The sequence below is a fragment of the Augochlora pura genome, chromosome 4, assembly GCF_028453695.1.
Source record: "Augochlora pura isolate Apur16 chromosome 4, APUR_v2.2.1, whole genome shotgun sequence".
Classification (NCBI taxonomy): domain Eukaryota; kingdom Metazoa; phylum Arthropoda; class Insecta; order Hymenoptera; family Halictidae; genus Augochlora; species Augochlora pura.
In genome coordinates this window covers 21,912,952-21,931,818 of record NC_135775.1, presented here as the reverse complement: position 1 = coordinate 21,931,818, position 18,867 = coordinate 21,912,952, and the positions used below count along the sequence as shown (strand labels likewise).

At 41.1% G+C, this 18,867-nt stretch overlaps 2 protein-coding genes across 8 annotated transcripts in view; both read right to left on the bottom strand.

The window, feature by feature from the left end:
• Nucleotides 1-13,005, bottom strand: part of Clc-a (chloride channel protein 2) — a 43,887-nt gene extending 30,882 nt beyond the window's left edge. The window contains exons 1-2 of one of the 4 annotated variants that reach the window (XM_078177932.1): nt 12,906-13,005; nt 10,469-10,751 (exon numbers count right to left, since the gene is read on the bottom strand). In XM_078177932.1, coding sequence (XP_078034058.1) covers nt 10,469-10,528 — 60 coding nt within the window. In that variant the 5' untranslated portion in view covers nt 10,529-10,751; nt 12,906-13,005. Of the gene's footprint in view, nt 1-10,468 lie in introns of all 4 variants that reach the window. The other 3 variants (XM_078177930.1, XM_078177931.1, XM_078177929.1) reach the window with 3 other exon arrangements.
• Nucleotides 13,006-15,516: 2,511 nt separating this feature from the next.
• Syb (Vesicle-associated membrane protein synaptobrevin) lies at nt 15,517-18,395 on the bottom strand. 4 transcript variants are annotated; one of them, XM_078179707.1, is made up of 3 exons: nt 18,251-18,395; nt 16,246-16,565; nt 15,517-16,153 (listed from the first exon to the last, which is right to left on the bottom strand). In XM_078179707.1, exons 2-3 carry the CDS (start codon nt 16,559-16,561, stop codon nt 16,110-16,112), a joined length of 360 nt encoding a protein of 119 aa, XP_078035833.1. In that variant the 5' UTR covers nt 16,562-16,565; nt 18,251-18,395; the 3' UTR covers nt 15,517-16,109. The 4 variants fall into 4 exon arrangements, with proteins under 4 accessions (XP_078035833.1, XP_078035832.1, XP_078035834.1 ...); XM_078179706.1 differs by lacking the exon at nt 18,251-18,395 and adding an exon at nt 17,419-17,524; XM_078179708.1 differs by lacking the exon at nt 18,251-18,395 and adding an exon at nt 17,171-17,369.
• Between the last annotated feature and the right edge of the window lie 472 nt (nt 18,396-18,867).

The following is an 18,867-nucleotide window of genomic DNA, read 5'->3' as shown; positions in this document are numbered from 1 at the left end:
TTTCTCTCGAATTAATTAGTCCCGCCACTTTTCTTTTCTCGGTTAAGGTGTTTAATGATATTCAGCGGCGCCTTCGAATCGGCAGTCCAGGCTGTAGGAAGGGATGACGTATCTCTATTTTTGCGCTGATAAAACAGCTATGCCGGTATCTCTAGCACAGTTACACACTTTAGAAAATCGCGTGTACACAGGCGCGCGCAAGCAAGCGTGTAAACACGACGAGATTACTAGTCGCTGAACGCGTATCAACGATTAATTTGTCGAACTTAGTATATTTTCTTCGGTTAACAGATGTTCAGAGAGTTACGCGGAGACGTCACTGTATCTCTACGCATGTTCGGAACGACATTTTTAATTCGTTGATCGGAAGATTCGATAGCGGAACGCGACAGACGACACAAAAGACAGTTTGTATTTAGCTACTATTCGGTTTAGCTCGTGCAGCTAACACGATACGAGGCTTTTTTTAGAATCTTTCGATTGCTCCGAGCGATCTATAGACCGGCCAGCAGGATATTATTATACCGAAACGAAAGAAAAAAGGTTCAAGCCTATCGGTTAACCTTATCAATGACTAACGATGGCTCGATCGACGGCGAATTACGCGAGGCCACTTATCGATAGCTCGTAAACGAATTACGAGGACGATCGAAGCACGATCTAGTCTATGGTTCATCTGTTCGATGAATGAACACAGTCGATGCACAGTTCACACAGTTTTTATAATAAATTCTTGGTAAAATATGGTCACTTATATATTAATGAACATCTAATTATTAAGTTTGTAGATTAATGTCTGCAATAGGTATGTACCGATTTGGGTAATACTCACAAAGTGCACGTCTTCAAAACTGAACACAATATTCAACGAATGCGTAGAATAATATAAAAGATCTGATCCGGTGGATCGCAATAACCAGTTGTATTTAAAAACTGTGACAAACCAAATGCTAGCGTCTACAACGACAGGTGACGAGATAATACTTAGGTTTCGTCAGCCCACTAAAAATGTAAACACGAAGAAACCCCTCCACCATTTACTCAAAAATAGTGGGATATTGGGCCCGGCCAATTAAAAAGAGTCCACCAGGGTTAAGCCGGTGGTGGTGGGTGGACAGTCTGACTCCAAAAACGGTAACGCCGTCGGCAATGGTATCCCTTGTACCCCGTAGAAATTACGAGAAACAAATTATCGAACCCTCTTGGAGCCCTGTGCGGACTCAGGCCACGCTGAGTGCCATTGAGAACGGTACGGCCACGCTGACCTTCCCAGGAAAGTCAGCGGAAACTCTTCAGCCGTCCCAGAGTCATAAACCAATAAAATTATCGAATAGAGACTAAACGGACCCTAAAAAATGCCATCAACTAAATTAACGCAGTCCAGGCCCAAACGGAAACGTGGGACGGGGCGACCATTTATTTCCTTCTTTTGGAAACTTAGTTGTAATAAATCAAATATTACGAGTGGAATTCATAAATAATTCAACATTAATCATACTGACAGCCAGGTGTACTCGATTGCTATAATTCATGTAACTTATTTGTGTTCTTCCAGAAACGTTATGAAATCGCTCCGAACACGTTATTTAAATACTACATGCATCAATTTAGTTTCAAGAAAATAATTTATGCAAAAGATCTTGAAAATCAAAGTTTTCCAATTAGTTACACGTTCGGTTGCCAATGCATGGGTGAGCGACGAATATGTATTGACCAGGAATCCAACGTGTCGCGTTACATGGTCTAATATCCTCGGATTAGGTCGGCACGCAGAAAAGTAAGAATGATAACTAAGCACGGAGAGTGTCGCGGCTGAAAATGTCGGTGCGACGGGAACAGGTGGAAACAAAGTGGATGAGCGAGCCACGGTGGAAGGTGCAAGGCAAACCGGCTAATCCGGCCGCAGAAAAATCGAGGATCGAACCTGCGTTTCCGCGTGCATTCTACACCTCGCGAATCGTTCGCGCGAATTGCTCGAATCGCTCGGTGACCCGCGAATACAAAAGCAAACGTTCTAGTCCTCGGACAGCTTTCAACAAATCTCTGATATCGATAATATTATTATGCGAATTTTTGCCGGATCCATTTGGTCAGCCGAAACATTGCGAGATCTCCGCATTTCTGCAAACGAAACGTTACTAAATTATGGTTATCGCGAATGAATTTTGCAATTTCCAACGAGCATTGTGCAATGAATTTTTGCCGTCGATATCATTATCATTTCTTTTTTTTTGTCGAGATCCATTTGTCAATTTAAACGTCGGGGAACTCAAATTTTTGCGAACAAAACTCTGCTAAGTTCTGTTCTCTGCAACGAAAACGCACTGCATAAATTTGTATTATTAATATCGTGGATTAGATACAGATACATTTATACAGTTATTACGTGACCTTTTTCGGATTTTTCGGATGGATCGGAAAACCGAGATCGTATGGATCGTGCTTGAATCCGAGCCACAGGTGTAGAATGACGATGACCGTCAGCTCTTAGAATCAGTTTCCTGGAAAATGAGCCATCAGAGCCAGCCAAAATCGGCGAGCATTCCGAGTGCATTCAGCTGACACCGAATTATCTAAGTCGTCGATTGAACGTATTGGGAAGCATAATCTTACATTGTTGTTCGATTCTAAGAATTTTCGGATTCGGAAAAAATCTCTTCGTTCGAAGAGAAATAACGCGCGTACGAGTCAATTTTCTCGATGAATTAATCAATCTTTAGCTCTGTCACAGTAACCAGTTAACCCTGGGGGGATTTGACTTGTTATTCACACCTGATCTCATTTTTCCACGATTCTTTTTCCATGAAAGTGACCACTCAATTTTCTAATATCTGCAGTGACGCGCAGACGTTGCGTCACCGGAAATGATTATGCTCTCGCTGTGAAATAATAGTTGTTGTGAGTATTACTGTCTGGAACTAGTGAACCTGGCAGTTTCGAAAAAGAAATCGATGAATTAAGCCATCGAAACGATTAGATCGCTGAATTGACATGAATGGATTTTTACTACACTTTTAAGTTGTAATAGATTTTGGCGAATTAATTACAATAGATCTCTCATACCAAATTTAATTATAATAGGTCTCCGATACGAGATTTAATTATCAATGGACTTTCATTGCAAATTAAAATGATGACAGACTTTTGATAGAATAATAATCAAGGAACGAGGTCGCTAGAACGTCCCGTCGATAGTAAGATCTAATGATTAAAAAAACGTGCTATAAAATCGAATTTCGAATGTTTTCGAGCCTGTTATCCAGATAATTGGAAAATTATCAGGGAAAACGGTCTGGAAGCTCGAGCGATTAGGTTAATCGCGAAGTCGATACTCGTCTGCTCGTTATTACAGTCTGTCAATATTTGTGTTCCACTTCTACGCGCGAAGACTACACATACAAGGTGTGCCATGTAGCATGAAAACGGAAAAGAGACGATTCATTAAAAGTGGCAAGCTTGTCATCTCGTATTTAGAAGATAGACACGTAGAAGACAATTTTAAACGGGTTCGAAATACATTGGACAAAACAGGCATTGGCAGACCTTTTAAAACAGTGTAACTTTCTTTAAAACCGAACTAAGTGACTTGCACTATTTGGAAATGTTAGAGAGATTAATAATTTTGAGATATTAGATTGATTTTGCTATTACTTGCACAAAAAGAAATAAAAAGAACTTACGTTTTCTCAACCTATTTTCATCTGAGATTCTAAAGATTTAAAAAATGCTTTTCGCAGAACTTTTCACCGATTTCGAGCCTGTAAACCGGTTGGGATAATTCAGTTTTGAAATAATTTTTTTCGGAGCTTCGGAATCGGCCTAAATCTCGACGATCGTCTGAAAAATCATCTGAACGAGCTTCGAAACGACGATAGGAAACGGCGATCTTCCATCGGAACCGTTATCGTCGTTGCTCACACTCCCAAGGTCGCGTGTTTCTACATACGAACACAGCCGTCGAACTAATCGCACGCCGATAATTAGACTTGTACATTTCGTGAGTGAGTTCGCTGCTCCGTTCAATCTCACGAAAATCACTCGGCTCTAGCACGCCAAAAAAACTTCGTTCCATTTCATAGAGAAACGACCCTGCGATCATAATTCCCCTATCGATAACAGTCTAATTCATTTATTACAAGTTCTTAAAACGAAATACATTGTATAACAACAAGGTAAACAAGCAGAATAAAATTCTTTTCTAAATTTAGAATGCTGCTAATTTATTGTAACCACAAAAGTATCGTCTTGTTAATTATTTTACTTATCCTCAATAGAATGACTTCTTTTCCTCGTATGGTTAATTATTTAACCATGTTCTTGGCCAATCGAAACGATTAATCTTCCGATAGATAAACATTGGACGAAATCGGCAACGATTTCCTCGGCCATTAAATTTCATGCATCCGCGCAAAGAATTAATAAAGCCTCTTAACGTAAAACCGCTATAATAATTTTCTTATGCAATATTGTATGAAATTATCTGCCGAGTCGAGTCGTCCAGCCACATAATGCTTAATCGGGCTCTTATCCTAATCGACAATGTAATTAATCTATCCATACGCAACAAGTTTCCGTTTTAGTGGTCAATCTTGCGCAAAATAGACCCCGTTGACGTCTCGAAAGAGCAATCGTCCCGTCGAGCTGAATTTATACGTAACAAAGCTCTTATCTCGATCTAATTATTTCTCTACGATACGCCTCGGGTGGCGTTTAGCTGCAATAAAAATAATGGTACTTATATCCCCCTCCGATAAGGAATATAAGAAATAAGCCTAGCGAACAAAGAACGCGGCGGGATTAATTCGTGCATTCGAACGTAATGGAACGGGTACTATCATCGAAGTTACGATAGACAGGATAAGATTTATGGTATTTGCTCTCTGTCACGGGACCTTGTCCGTGAAGCGCGCGCACGATCGACAAAAATATTTGTCGGGCGCGCGCACGTAGAGAAGAGGAGTCAATTAATTTTCGTACAAAGTCGCGGGCAAATCGATTAACGGATCGATGGTACAATTAATACGAATTTCATTTCGCCCTCGAAATCGAATTAGAAATCGGCTAATCGCCGCGATAACACGTTTAGAGCGAGCCGTAATCGATGCCGCCAATTCCGCTTGCATATTTATACGCATTATGCAATTGCAACGCGGCCGCGCTGCGCCTCGAATCAATGTTACGTCGAGATTGTTGCCATGGCTGTGAGAAAAAGGTTCCATTTCGACAGAAAGGAAGACCGATCTTTCTTTCGATAGATCCTCTCGTCGCGGTCGACGACGATTTCCTCGGACTTTTTCGCATCTTTTTTCTTCGAACGCAATTCATTTGCAAAATGAATGGTTCTGATGTAATATAATGAATAATTGATCGATGTTCTTATTAAATTCAAGTCGCCAAACTTCATTTTCAAGAAGAATGAATCAGATATATAACCTTGACTAATGGGATTAGCCTTCCTTGGAATCTCCGTGAAAGAGATAATTTTCAATCCAGGAAGAAAGAACGAATGAAATTTATTATTTACAGGAATTATTAAATATCCTTTTTTTATTGTTTTGCGTTCGATTAAGAAAATAGAGAACGGCTTGAAGGTGAAGGAATGAAATGTTTATGGAGGTGTGCCGATTAGATGAAACCGAGCACCGATCAGCTAAACGATGCTCGCGATTACATCATTAATATTCGATCGCGTTACGTTACCTAACTCTTCACGGGGCGAGAAAATAAAATGCGGCGAGAGACAGGAAGGAAAACGAAGGAAAAGAACGCCGCGTTTGTTCCCCGGAAAACTCTGGGATCACGAGGAATCGAGCGGAACTTCAAACGAGAGATCGTTAATCGACGCTAATGAGGTGACATCATCGACGAATGATGCTTGGTTCTCCGCGGATTTTTCGAAATAGCATGGATTCGTGAAAACTTCGAACGCGAGAAATATAACATCGGTAAAACGCGATTTTTATTTGACGTTATAACTTCGGGGACAATAGCAGATTAATCAACTAATTGTGGAACGTGTGATAATGTCCAATGTTGTTTCGAGAAGATCGCGTACCGTGAATCATTTCCAAGATATTCTGAACTAGCAAATGCCGGAATTTCAAGAAGATTTAATGTTTTTGAAACATTGTTCGAAAGAGTGCAGGTGATACAGTGATCCAGCCTCATTCGAATCAAAAACTAATCTATCAAAGTATCGAATGAATAATTAGCGATCCTTGTTATCTCGGTAAGTGTCACGTTGCGAGACATTAAAACAGGAAAATCGAAACTGTACCGAAGGAACGTTTTTACCTCAGATAAAGATAGATTGCATTCCAGGATCAGATTAATAAATTACCACAAAAAGGTTTACAATACGTGGGTCTCGTAAGAAAACAATCGCTATGCATTTATGCGCAACGCAGAGAATCGATTCATTCATACAGAATTACTTTGATCCGTCCCTGATTATTATGCTTTTATCTATGACTCGTCATTCGAACATTCAATTCACCCGTTATTCACAATTTCATTCGATTCGCGACTCGAAAATTCACAGAAATATTTTCCTATTCCCCTGATGCGAGATTTTTATTTCTGACTCGTGATTCGAGCATTAAATCGCAATTCTTCCGTTGGAGAACAATACAAAGAAGTTTATAATTGCATGGTAGAACGATCTACAATCTTAATCGAAGTTAAAATCAGCTTGCATCGGAATAGTGGAATGCGTTCGCGATGGTTTGCCGACGGAACGGAATGAGAATGAAATTGCTGGTTCACGGATTCCACCGACGGTGGGAAAGGGGTGGCAGGTTGTTGCAAAAGTGTGGAACCGAGCGCATCAGCAGGCGATTCAAGTTTCGCGTACAATGCATGGGGAACGCGGCGCAAAGGTAGCCCCATTGATAATGCGGCGGCCGCCGCGGCGGCTCGTCAATAGGCCGTAGTACGAGATGCGTACTACAACCGGGGATGAATGAACCGTAAAACGCGGGAAAACCTTCTCACCCGGTCAAAGAAACTGCGCGTGGGAACGCGTGCACCGATGAGTTACCGTCGCTAACGGATTCGCGGCGTTCCACTCGCGTTTAGGGTCGGCGAACGTGATTTATAGACCGCTTTTCGTAATCGCTGTTGCGGCGGCCGCGAAAACAAAGAAAAACTACGACTGATTTCAGAAATTTGGTAGATCGAAGGATTCGCAAACGAACAACTCCAGCCAAGTCCTGCGATCTTTGGTAAATCGTGACACGAGGAACTGATTTATCCAAACGAATAATACAGTTTACAAAATGTGGGGTTCACGGCGAATAGAATTTAGGAAATTGCGAAACAGATCGGTGCTGCCGGTTTCGAATGTTGGTAGAAGCTATTATTGCGTATCAAGGCGTCTGCTCGTACACGAGCAACAAGACGAAACAACGAAGTCGAAAAATGGCAACCTGCCCTGAAAATATCTGCGGAAGCCGTTTCGAAAGTGACACACAGCGTCTACTCGAGGCCGCATTGTCTTCGCGTTCGTTACATACGTATGCATATAATGCTGTCTGCAAATCTCCGGCAACTTGGCAGACGCGAAAATAATTCAGCAGTTGCAAAACCACGTCGAGGGTGGCTTAAACAAGCGTATTGTTAGTCATCGGGGGAACAATATTCCGGCGAGACTGTCGAGAGAGCCGTGCTACCGATTTCGACACCGATCATCGTCGCTGCGAACCGAGCCAAACGTGGACGTTCATCGCGCAAACATTTGCTCGAACTCTCTCGTCTTTGCCTCGCGACAATTTTTAAAAATTTTCAGCAATCGTCTGCGGTCACTTTATTATTATTTCAAATTATTCGATTCGGATTGACCAAACTCGACCAGGTTTACCGCGATTCACCGTGACGAAGACGAGACGCGCACTGTATCTCTCCGATCCTATAATTTATCTCTAAGTCACCATTCACCTTTCTTGCGAGTTTGAAACTGGTCGACGTGAAGAACAAAGTGACATACTCGGAGCTAGACAGATACATAGTTGCTTAGAAAGACGTAATCCTTCGACGAATTTCTAAGCGCTACATTGTACATAGGCAAACACAGGAACCTCTGATAAGAGATAACCGAAATTATTTAGAGCGGTTGCAAACCGTTTGCTGCATCTGGAAAAGTCGCGTATCTGTCGCCATCCGGCAAATCGACGAAGGAAGCAAGCGAGAGTTAAAAAGAGAGAATAAAAATCTCCTTATCATTAAGTAACAGATCAGAGTCTACAACGTAGATCGTTCTCCAACGACGTTCTAAAGTTTGTCTAATTACTGAGGAAGTAGACGTGATTTAATAAGAGATTCGTCAATTTCTTGGTAAATCAAGTACAAGCTACGAAACGTTCTACAGTGCCGTTTTGTAGTTTATCTAATGAGCACAGGAAAAGTAGATGGAGTTGAAGAAGTATCTCATTAAGTTCCTAGCAAATCAAAAGTACAAGGCACAGAACGATTTATGGATCGTATTAAAGTCTATTTAATTAGCACGGGAGGTAAACGAGGTTCGAGAAGAGATTCGTCAATGTCCTGGGTAATTTGGTGCAGTCGCAGGACGCAGGAAGTTACGAGCATATAGGAGACTGTTTGGAGTATTGCGTGAGTGATTCATAGCGTGTCGGATCCGTAGACAAACACGCGTCGCGTCGGCTGGTTGTAATCCGATAAATTCGCAAAGGTCGATCATCGTGTGTGCCCATCGCATCGCGTCGATCAGCTGACGAACCGCGGCTGAATGCCTCTCGATCTCCTGCCCGGCTACGCGAGATCCGCGCGAAAAAAGGCGCGCGACGCGGCGAAAGCGCTACGCGCGCGAGATTCGCGACTGGTTCGCGCGCGACCACGTGGTCTCCCGGCTTTCTCGATGTTTGCACACACGACAGAGACGCATAAATCGCGGCACGAACCGAACTATTCGCGGCTAGCAGCCCGCCGCGGCCAAGAATAAACATGAAAATAGGTTTGCAACCCTTGCCGTGCTCGGATCCGCTCTCATCCGCTCCGGCCTCGACGGGAGCCGCGATTATGCGACGGAGGAATAATCGATGCGCGATTTAGCGGACGATTGATCGAGCTTCCGCGAATCTCTCCGTCAGGAATGCTCGTCGCACGTTTAACCCTTCGCAGGCGAAGGCTAACGCTTAGACTGGATTCCTCGGGAAAATAGACCATACATCAAAGAGTTGAGTGATGTTATGAATGAAGAATACAGTGATACGCGTAATTATAAACACAAGGCAATTATTACAATTTTATACATATTTAAGCAGAAACCGAAAGATATTTATATATTTCTATTTTATTGCACAGTTTTCAGTCGGAGCAAGGAAAACTATCGTCCTGATTGGGAAAATGACCGCCGAAACTAACGGTTAGGTGCAGGTATGTTTCCCACCTTCGGGTGTCGAGTGAGAAATATCTACGTGCTCGACGACTGATCGTAGCAGGTAATAAACCCGAAAAGTCCCTCGGCTTGGCGAAGCTTGCAATAAAATGGAAAGAATTCCATGAAGGTTAGAAGGTGGCTCAACTTCTAGTGACCAGCTATGTTTGAAATATATAAAACCAAATAAAAAATGTTAAATTTTGAGGAAAGTAACAGTCTCTCAGATAAATTGCATATCACAAATGGCTTGGTCCTTTTTAAGGACCGATGGAATCATAAAATACTTTTGTGTATTTTGTGTTTTTTATATATGGCTATGGTTGTTAGTTTCCTGATTTTTTGGCTTTCATTGCGGAACAACAAAGGTTGCTTCAACATGGATAATATGTTCGAACACGCGAGAATTGTTGCGAACCGCGTTAAGATTAACTCAATTATCGCACGTGTTTCCTTGATTAATCGTACCTTAGTGTGTATTCTAAAGAACCCTTAATTATCGGTAACAGCAGCTTCCCATCACGCATAAACAAAGCTTCTACATCGTGTCCTCTCGATACAAACAAACCCATTCGCCTTCAACTCCGTGAACGATAACCACGTCGCCTCGCAAGGACGAACGCAACTTATGAATATTGCGGACTTAATAAACATTATCGTTTGTTGATAGATTAATGCACCAAATTATGCCGACGTTATCGGCGCTCGTTGGTCGGACCGTGCACACAACGCGAGAACAAAGTACTCGCGTAATTCTCGGTGCGAACGTGGAGTTTGAAATTACATTCATCGAAAGTGTTACAATTTACCGTGTTTCGAAAGAATTGCATCGTTACAATGGAAATCATTTCGCACGAGCGGTCGCTCATTTATAGTCACCGCGAGGGCAGTGTTTAACGATCGAAGTCAAAACGATTGGACTACATTGTGCGAACACTTTCTTCTCTCGTTGAACGCACCTCGAATTCTGCGATGTTGAACGAACATCGAACTTGCGTTGCAAAGTAAAAAGAATCGCGGATTAGCGTCGCCAGAAAAATTCTGTGAAACAACGTGATACAACTAAGTACTCACCAAAGTGTTCTGATACCCCAGACCGTAGTCCTGGCTATCCTCGCTGCTGGACGTCGCCATTTCGCGCGGAAATCTCGGCGATCGAAGAACAGCTGACACAAACCTCTCCGAAAAAAGCCACACACACTCGCGCGCAGAGGGAGAAAGAGGACGAGGATCGAGGACAGGATGATCCTAGCTCCTATTGATCTCTGGTCAAAGCACACTTTCCGCCTCTTCTTCCTCTTCCGCCCCGACTCAACTTCCGGTTCGGCCGCATTTATTCCTTGTCTGCCTTACTATCCTGCGGCACGCGCGCCCGGCAAAACGGAAATCAACGAGCGGAATGGAAGAGAGCGTTTCTCAATAATTCATCGAGTCCAGATAAGAAGCACGCTGCTCTCTCTCTCTCTCTCTCTCTCTCTCCTTCGTTCGATCACACTGACACCGTCGTCGTCGCCTCGCACAACAAAACCCGAAACGCGAGCGCGACACTGGAAGGAAAAACGTAATTTTAAAATTTACTGATCGCCGAACTTCGACCAACCGGCCGGCCGGTTTCCACGGGATCGCGATAACACGGCGCCGATCGCCGGCATTTTGGTCCGTAGAGAGAAAAGAGAGAAAGAAAGAGAAGAGAGACTCAAAGTTCTCGGCGAAGACTGCTTCGCCGGTTCCGGAGACGAACTGACGGCAGCGCGTTCACCGGCTGTCGAACGCGCAAACGGCAAGGAAAACAAACCCCCACCACCGACCACCTACTCGAAAATTGGCCCCCGTCGCGCAGTCATCGGTCGCGCGAATCATTTTCAAAGAAAGTTAATAAATTAGGGGACCGTGGGTGCTCGTGCCGCGCTCAGACCTAGACGACCCCTTCGATCGGACGAACTTGGACCCTTCGCGCGATTGTTGACTTCGTTCTTATCAGTAGCTCGCGATTTCTGAACTTTCCGAACGATGGTTTATCCTATCATTATGCCTCACTTGCGACAACAGTTCGCAATTTTTGGATTTCCCAGGCAATGACCCTCTTATGATCGACATTATTCGCTTTTAACAATATTTAAATTCTTCGCAAACAAAAGATTTCTTATGAATGTTCGTATACTGGAACGGTTTATTTGTGCACACAACTAGATTACGTCCTCACCGATTTCTATAGTAGACTTGCATAGAAATTGCATCAGATTTCCAGTATTCACACGTGAAACCTGTTTGAATGATGATAACGAATTCCCGTATCGATGGATCGGATAAGCCAGGTTCCATCCACTGCGGTAAGAGCGTTTTCCCCCAGAGAACTGGATTATGCACAATAGAGACAAGTAGTGAAAAAATTAATTATGTATGCAATCGAATTATTCATTTGCAATCTCTGGCAAACGACGCACCGACACCGTCATTATTACGATTGCCATCGAAAGGTAGAGGATGATCGAATTTGGTGCTATCTTCGGCGAATTGTCACAGAATCGTGTTCGCGACGGTGGTTCCTAAATGTTAATCGCGCTTGAGCCAGTGATTTTCTTCGTGATCGGGGCTTCTTTTAATTCGCTCTGTGTAATTGAATTTGATTTCGTCCGAATGAATTTTAAGCTGAATTTTTCTATTGTGTATCGCGAAGTGGCTATTTTTGTGGTTTCAGCTGTTTCTGTTTACGACGGTCGATGTGCTTTGACGTAACAATAGTTCGATCGAGGATTGCCAATGCTCCGCCGACATTGTATTTCAAAATGTCAATTTCACGGTCTAGAGTAACCGACATTATTTTCCTGCGGCCGAGAACATATTTCCGTGGTACATAAATCGTTTCCTACGATCGTTATGACAAAATTTATTATGACGAACGGAAAACTTTTGCGAAAACAAGAAACTTTACCGTCAAACCGGCAGAAGGTCGCTCTTAAAATTTTCAATTACCTTGGAGCAACGATTGCTTGCGGCCTGACGATCGTGATCCGACAATATTGGTCTGAAAAGATTTGCTGCAAGAATTGTTATCTAACGAACTTGGTCTACGAATGTTGATCTAACAATTGTAGCCTAATTTTGATCCAACTTTGATCGAACCATCATCCCCTACAACTTCGACAAAACTGTCTACCATTTTACCGATCACTGTCATCGATTGATAACCGCACAAGCGGTCCGATCACGAATTATAAAAGAAAAGTGTTGGATGGAATCGAAGGAACGAAAGGGGTCGAAGTTCGCGCGATTAATGCCTCGGCCACGACGTTATGTTCGGCACGCGATCGCGATCGGTTTTCGTTTAACGACTCGGACTTTCACAATTTATTGCGGATTCACTGTGCGTCGATTCTAAACGTGACGATCACGGAATTACCTCGTAATAAAATAGACGATCAACGATGACGACAAAATCGAGAGAGAGAAAGAGACAGAGAGAGAGGAGGAGAGAGAAAAAAAAGAAAGGATCTCTCGTGGGTCGCCTGACCTGAGATATGCTACTACTGTCAGTATCGTTGACACTGAGACGCGCCTCGAGACGAGCGACTGTCCGGTCGGACGGTCGTCAGCCGACTGATAGGTGCATGAATGAAGCGGCTGAGATTTCTGCCTCGGTTTACAGGAAAATCGGAAATCTACGCAGCCACGTGACTATCCGACCGGCCGCTTCGTTTTCGATACACCTGTTCCGACGCACTAAACGCGAAGACTATCGCGGAGAGGCCGTTGCGGTTGACGATGGTCCTTGGGGTGAATCTGCAGTAATTTACGAAAATAACGCGACCCTCTATAGACAAAATTTTTCGGGCGAGTACAGAAAGTTTATATTACTTGAAATCAAGGAATCTTCGTATAGAAAGTCGTGGACAAACATGAGTGGGTACCCTTTCCGACAGAATAACTATTTTAAAATTGGACTAAACGAGTTAAATTTTTTGCTGATGTTAGAAGGACTAGTATACTAAACGATGTGTGAAAGTTTTTGCAAACGTAACACATTAAAAGGAATGGAATCCAACTTTATTTCCTAATAAAAGTTGAATTTTCCAGGTGTTCCCGATTTTATACACCAGCTAATCATAACATACAATGGATCGTTTTGTCTAAACTTAGATTAGCACATCCATTTGCGTTTCTTATTTCAAGTATATTGTGAACCTAGTATACTAGTCATTTTTGTGAAAATTACTATATCAGTATATAAAATATGTATAACACTATTAATTATCTAATTAATTCTAATCCTTTACCAATATAAATATGAAATATAGCACGAAGACTCGTCGACCCTTTGACTAAAAGGAATGGAGATCGTAAACTGACGTACCATTATCCACCCCCGCACCATAAAAATCCCGATTCCCAGAAACTGAACGAACTCCAAGAGCAAGCAGGCCAGAAAGTAGAAACAGGAATTGCATAATTCGATTCCGTCGAAATTGTTTATCCCGCTGAGCACGTCTAGAGGCCGTTGATTCGCCAAATATTTCTACGGATCGTAGAACCATCGTAAATCCGCACGATCAACGTTAAGTGAAAACGGCTGATCGAGGCGGAAAATTGATAGCTTTCATCATTATCGCGGACGACTTCTGTTAATAATCCTTTGCCAAATAATGTTGAGATCGTTTCGCAAATCTATCCGATAGTTCCTTGATCTCGAGTACCACGATCTTGGTCGTGGTTCGGTTCCTTGATCGTTTCCGTACACCACGTTTCCGAGGAAACCATTCTCGAGAAAGAGAACGCTCGATCAGCTAATTGGCCCTCGACCACACACTAATTTCGTATCGCTCGTGACATTTCGGGTCGGCCACACGTGGCTTCGAACTTGGATCGCGAACAAATTGCCCGTCCTGGCTCGATCGACGCAAAGACGCAAGCCATTATTACTACCTAATCTGTGGCTCTTTTTTAACACCTTGCAGTATAGCAACGTGTCACACGTGTTATAAAGGTTTTGATCATAATCTATGAAATATAGGCGCAATTTCTTTAAACCGAGATAAAATTGTGTTCTTCTATCAATAAAAATAAATTTTTTAAAAAGTTATTACTGACTTAAAAGCGTTATTTAATGTTTCTGGAAAATAGATCGTAGTGCAAAGGGTTAATAACGAATAATTATGTGTTTTCGTTGTGAGGACATTTCGAAGATCTTTTGGTCATGAAATCGGACGAGGACATTTTCCCATAGAGACAAAAGCGTGGTTTAACCTGAGCCTGAATAGGACCATTCATTGTTTTCGGTTTATTATTGCGGACGAAGGGGTATCGTTTAGAAAAGTAGAATAGGTATTTTTTGGAACAGGATGTACTTTTTTCCTGCTTCGCTTTTTCTTGGTAGAACATTCTCTCTCTTGCGTTCTTACGTCATACAATCTTTTTCCTCTGATTAAGTACCTTTCACATACATCTTACCGTGTCCTTCGTAGGGAATCCCAACTTTCATGGAACCTGTTTTCAACTATTCTATTTGGAGAATGAGTATCATTGAAGTCATCACAGCTCGTGATTCCGTTTTGTTAGAAAGAAGAAAAAAACGATCGGAGACCGGTGTTGACGCAGAACACGAATATTTATGAGCACTAAGATTCTAAGCAAAGCATCGCGTGGACTTTGAAACGAAACAGAAGCCTTATTGTTTTCTTTTGTCAAAATTGAGAGCCTACTTGTCTGCTACTAATGGAACATCATTGTTCTTGAGAATTACTATCGCGTACAAATTTATTTTTAATATATTACAAACGGTTACTTTATTAGCATTTTGTGCTACCTTACGTTTTCCTTATTCTTTCTAGGAACTGTCTCCTAACATCGACTTGTAACATCGTGAATCATCTCTTACGACGTTTTCAATAATTAAAGAACACATCATTATATAATTACATCTAACAGCAATGTTGCAAAGAAAATAGTCTTTCGAAAGAAGGATCGCGTTGCTATCCATTGAAACAAAATAGAAATGATTGTCCAATCGAAAGGATAATAAATAAATTCGTTAACTACATGCATGTTAGTAAAAAGAGAATTTGTTATACTGAGACTTGTAAACATGCAGTATTAGAAGAAAGAAATGATAAAAAAGACAATTCTTTTTAATTTTTATTTTAAAACAATAGTATCGTATTAAATTAAAGTGCACACACAATTCTAATAATAAAACCTTAACTCTAATTAACATAATCTATTATATCACCTAAAGAAAATGTTTTTTTTTTGGAAAAGAAATTAAACAAGTTATTGGAAAATGAAATCTGGACGAGGAGCAAGGCTAAATAGGAGTCTGAATGACTCAAAAGTTTTTGGGAAAAAGTATAAACGTTGTATTATATATTATATATCATTAATAAATGTACAATAAGCATTTTAACAAGATAATATTAGGAAATGTATTGTCTGTTTATAGTTTTACGAAAAATAAAAGAGAAAAATGGAGTAAGGCCACCCGTATTAATACTGCAGTTAGTTGAAATGTGCGTTTGAATAAGTTTAAGTCTCAAAAATATATATATATATATATGTATACATCGATGTAGATATGTACTTGCTAATGCAGCAATTTCTTTGAACAAGACTGCAGATTGTAATATATTAAAAAATTCTTTTGCCCGTAACTTACATCGTCAGAATAAATTGACGCTCTATGACAAAAATTAACAAGCCAAGTATTCCCACTGACATAATGCTATCAGTTCTTGTCAGGCTCCGATGACGAACTGGGCACAAGAGATGCTATAGCAAATTAAGGGCTATTGTAGATTAAACAATATAAAAATCCAGTTGACCTGTAAGATTATATATTAGTTCATTGTTCATATACATACCAATGATGATGATTAGAATGATCACGCAGATAATCCCTATGATGATCATCATTTTGAGATTTTTCCACCAATATTTCCTCTTCAGTTTGCCAGCCTGCTGTTCAAACTGTGTTGCTCCCTGTTGCAAAGCATCAGCACGGTTCTCCAGCTCAGAGAGCTTCTGATCTCTCTCCAGTACTTTTTCTACATTTACTTGCATGATCCCCACAACCTCATTGACTGTTGCCTGAGTCTGTTGCAGCTTCTTAGATGCAGCTGCCTGCTGTGGGTTTCTAGGCCCACCCACATCTTCTCGTGAATTACCGCTTCCTTCCATGTCTCTGTAATCACAAAAATCACTCAAATTAGATACAAATCCACTATCAAAGGTAATTACATTGTATGATGGGACAATTGAATAATTCTTTACAGTCAATTAACAAAAACAAATGATGCACCTACATTGTTTCTTTGCACTGACTTTTTGCCAGCAAAAAGTGGTCTCAAGTGCAATACAGATATCCAAAGTCCAATCTTATACCAAATTATTTTAGTAGAAATACATCATATTGTTATTAAAATTGTTATTAAAATGAACTTTTCTATAAAATAATCTACAGAAACTGTTTCGAACTAGATATTTATTTAGTGACTAATAGAATCTATACTTGATTGTATGGTTAATTGCCGTACACACCCATAACCTCAAAGTTTACGAGGAAGTATAAAGTATGGAATTGGTGTCATGAAACATTTACTTGTCATCATGTCATTATATGATTGCAATCGACAGAAATGAGTTTAATTAGAGAATGTCATTACTATTAAGCAAACATAGAACATTGAAACACATATTCTCGGTTGCCGCGAAACTGAAACAGCTTTCACCGGATTCGCGCGTACATTCCTGTTTATTTTTTAAACGTAATGAACAAGGTGAACGTACTCACATGAAAATAAGAGATCCGCGGAGAACGCAGACAAGGACCTGATTTATTTATAAATAATGACAAGTATTCCAAACTCTGCGTCGATGACGAACACACTTTCACGACAACAGTAAATGACATATGATAAAAATGGCGTTGCTGAGTGACGTCACGTTTATTTCGACAATATTCTTCGAATATAATACAAAGAAGACGTTATATTTTTTTAATCTAATCTCTGACAGAGAAGATAACATTACAATACCTTTCTTTCTCCACATTTACTGCGACTCACCGTCTTTTCAAAAATCAACTACACCTTCGAAACTTAAATTGATACGGTGCTGTCATCTGAAGGAGACGGCGTGCAGCCGAATCATTTCGTTATACACGCTTTTACCGACGTACAATGTAATTGAATAATTAATTTGTTGCTAGAAACTTCGGTCTTCCAAGAATGTCAGACAAGTAAAATGTGTTGGAATAATATCTGTTTTACGCTTGTTTAATGCTTTGTCAAAGCGGCATAAATTTTTCGAACATATTGAAGCTCAAATGATTCTTGCCGGGAATACTAGAGAAAGCATTGATTTGCGCAGCAAAAATTATTCACGCAATGCAAATATCCCTAAAAGCATTTCTATAATCTGTTAATTGTATTATAATTCCAGAGTTTAGTAAATCAATCATGTAGGATTCGAATGTTTATAAAGTAATTGTAATGTCAGAATTATATAAAAGTCATCAATAACAGAAGGGGTAGCTGAATTTGAAGTCACAGTTCTCAGAGAATTCTAGGGTGCCAGAATTAAGGGGAGATTAATTTCTATAATTAAATCTCGACGAAAATAAAAAAAAAGCATATTTTCGAAACAAATTCCTCGTCATAAAATAAAAATGTTTCATAGATGCTGTTAAATCTTTTGAATTTAAATAACAGAAGATAAAATAAGTAAGTACGCCGATAATTTAAGTCTTTGAAAAACGATTTTAAATTCCAGAATTGCCAATACTTCCCCCAAAACAGTTGCGAAACTCTTCGAGAAAATCCATCAAGCTCAAAATCACAAATTCCAGCATTAAAATGGAGAACTCACCCTTAGGAGGAGCCATGGTTCCCATCTTTCTCCAGGACGCAGACATTTTCGCGGAGCGGAGTTCAACGTCGGCCTGGCTCACGACAAAAATCGCAAAGAACATAAATAAAATATCCTGCGGATGCTCGTGCGCGCACTCCCATCGCATCCCCAGGGCCGTGCGAGCATCCCCCAATCAGCCCCCACGAAAACAAACTCGAAAACCACTGCCTAATCTCTAACCGCTTCAACAACTATAATCAACGTTCAACCCTTAACGAAAAATCGTTTCTACCCTAATTTAAATATTACTCGAACCTAGTCGAACTTCCAAACTCGCGGAGAATTGGCCAACAACACCCGGTCGTTGGCCTATATTCGCAAACCCGGGCTCAGGGCAGTGAGTGACTGGTGCCAGCCCTGGGCCCCGGTTTCAGGGTGTGTTTGCGCATGAGGGTTGCGGTTGGCTCGCATTTATTGACTGGAAGGCCGGTGCATGCGCATCGGTAGTCTCGAAAGTCGTTCGTCGATCTTCGATACATCGACTGGCGGTTCTCCGGGGGTCCAAGAAAATTTTTCATTCCGAAAAACCACAAGCGAATTTGCTATTTTTCCGGCAAATGAGTATAGCCGAGGTG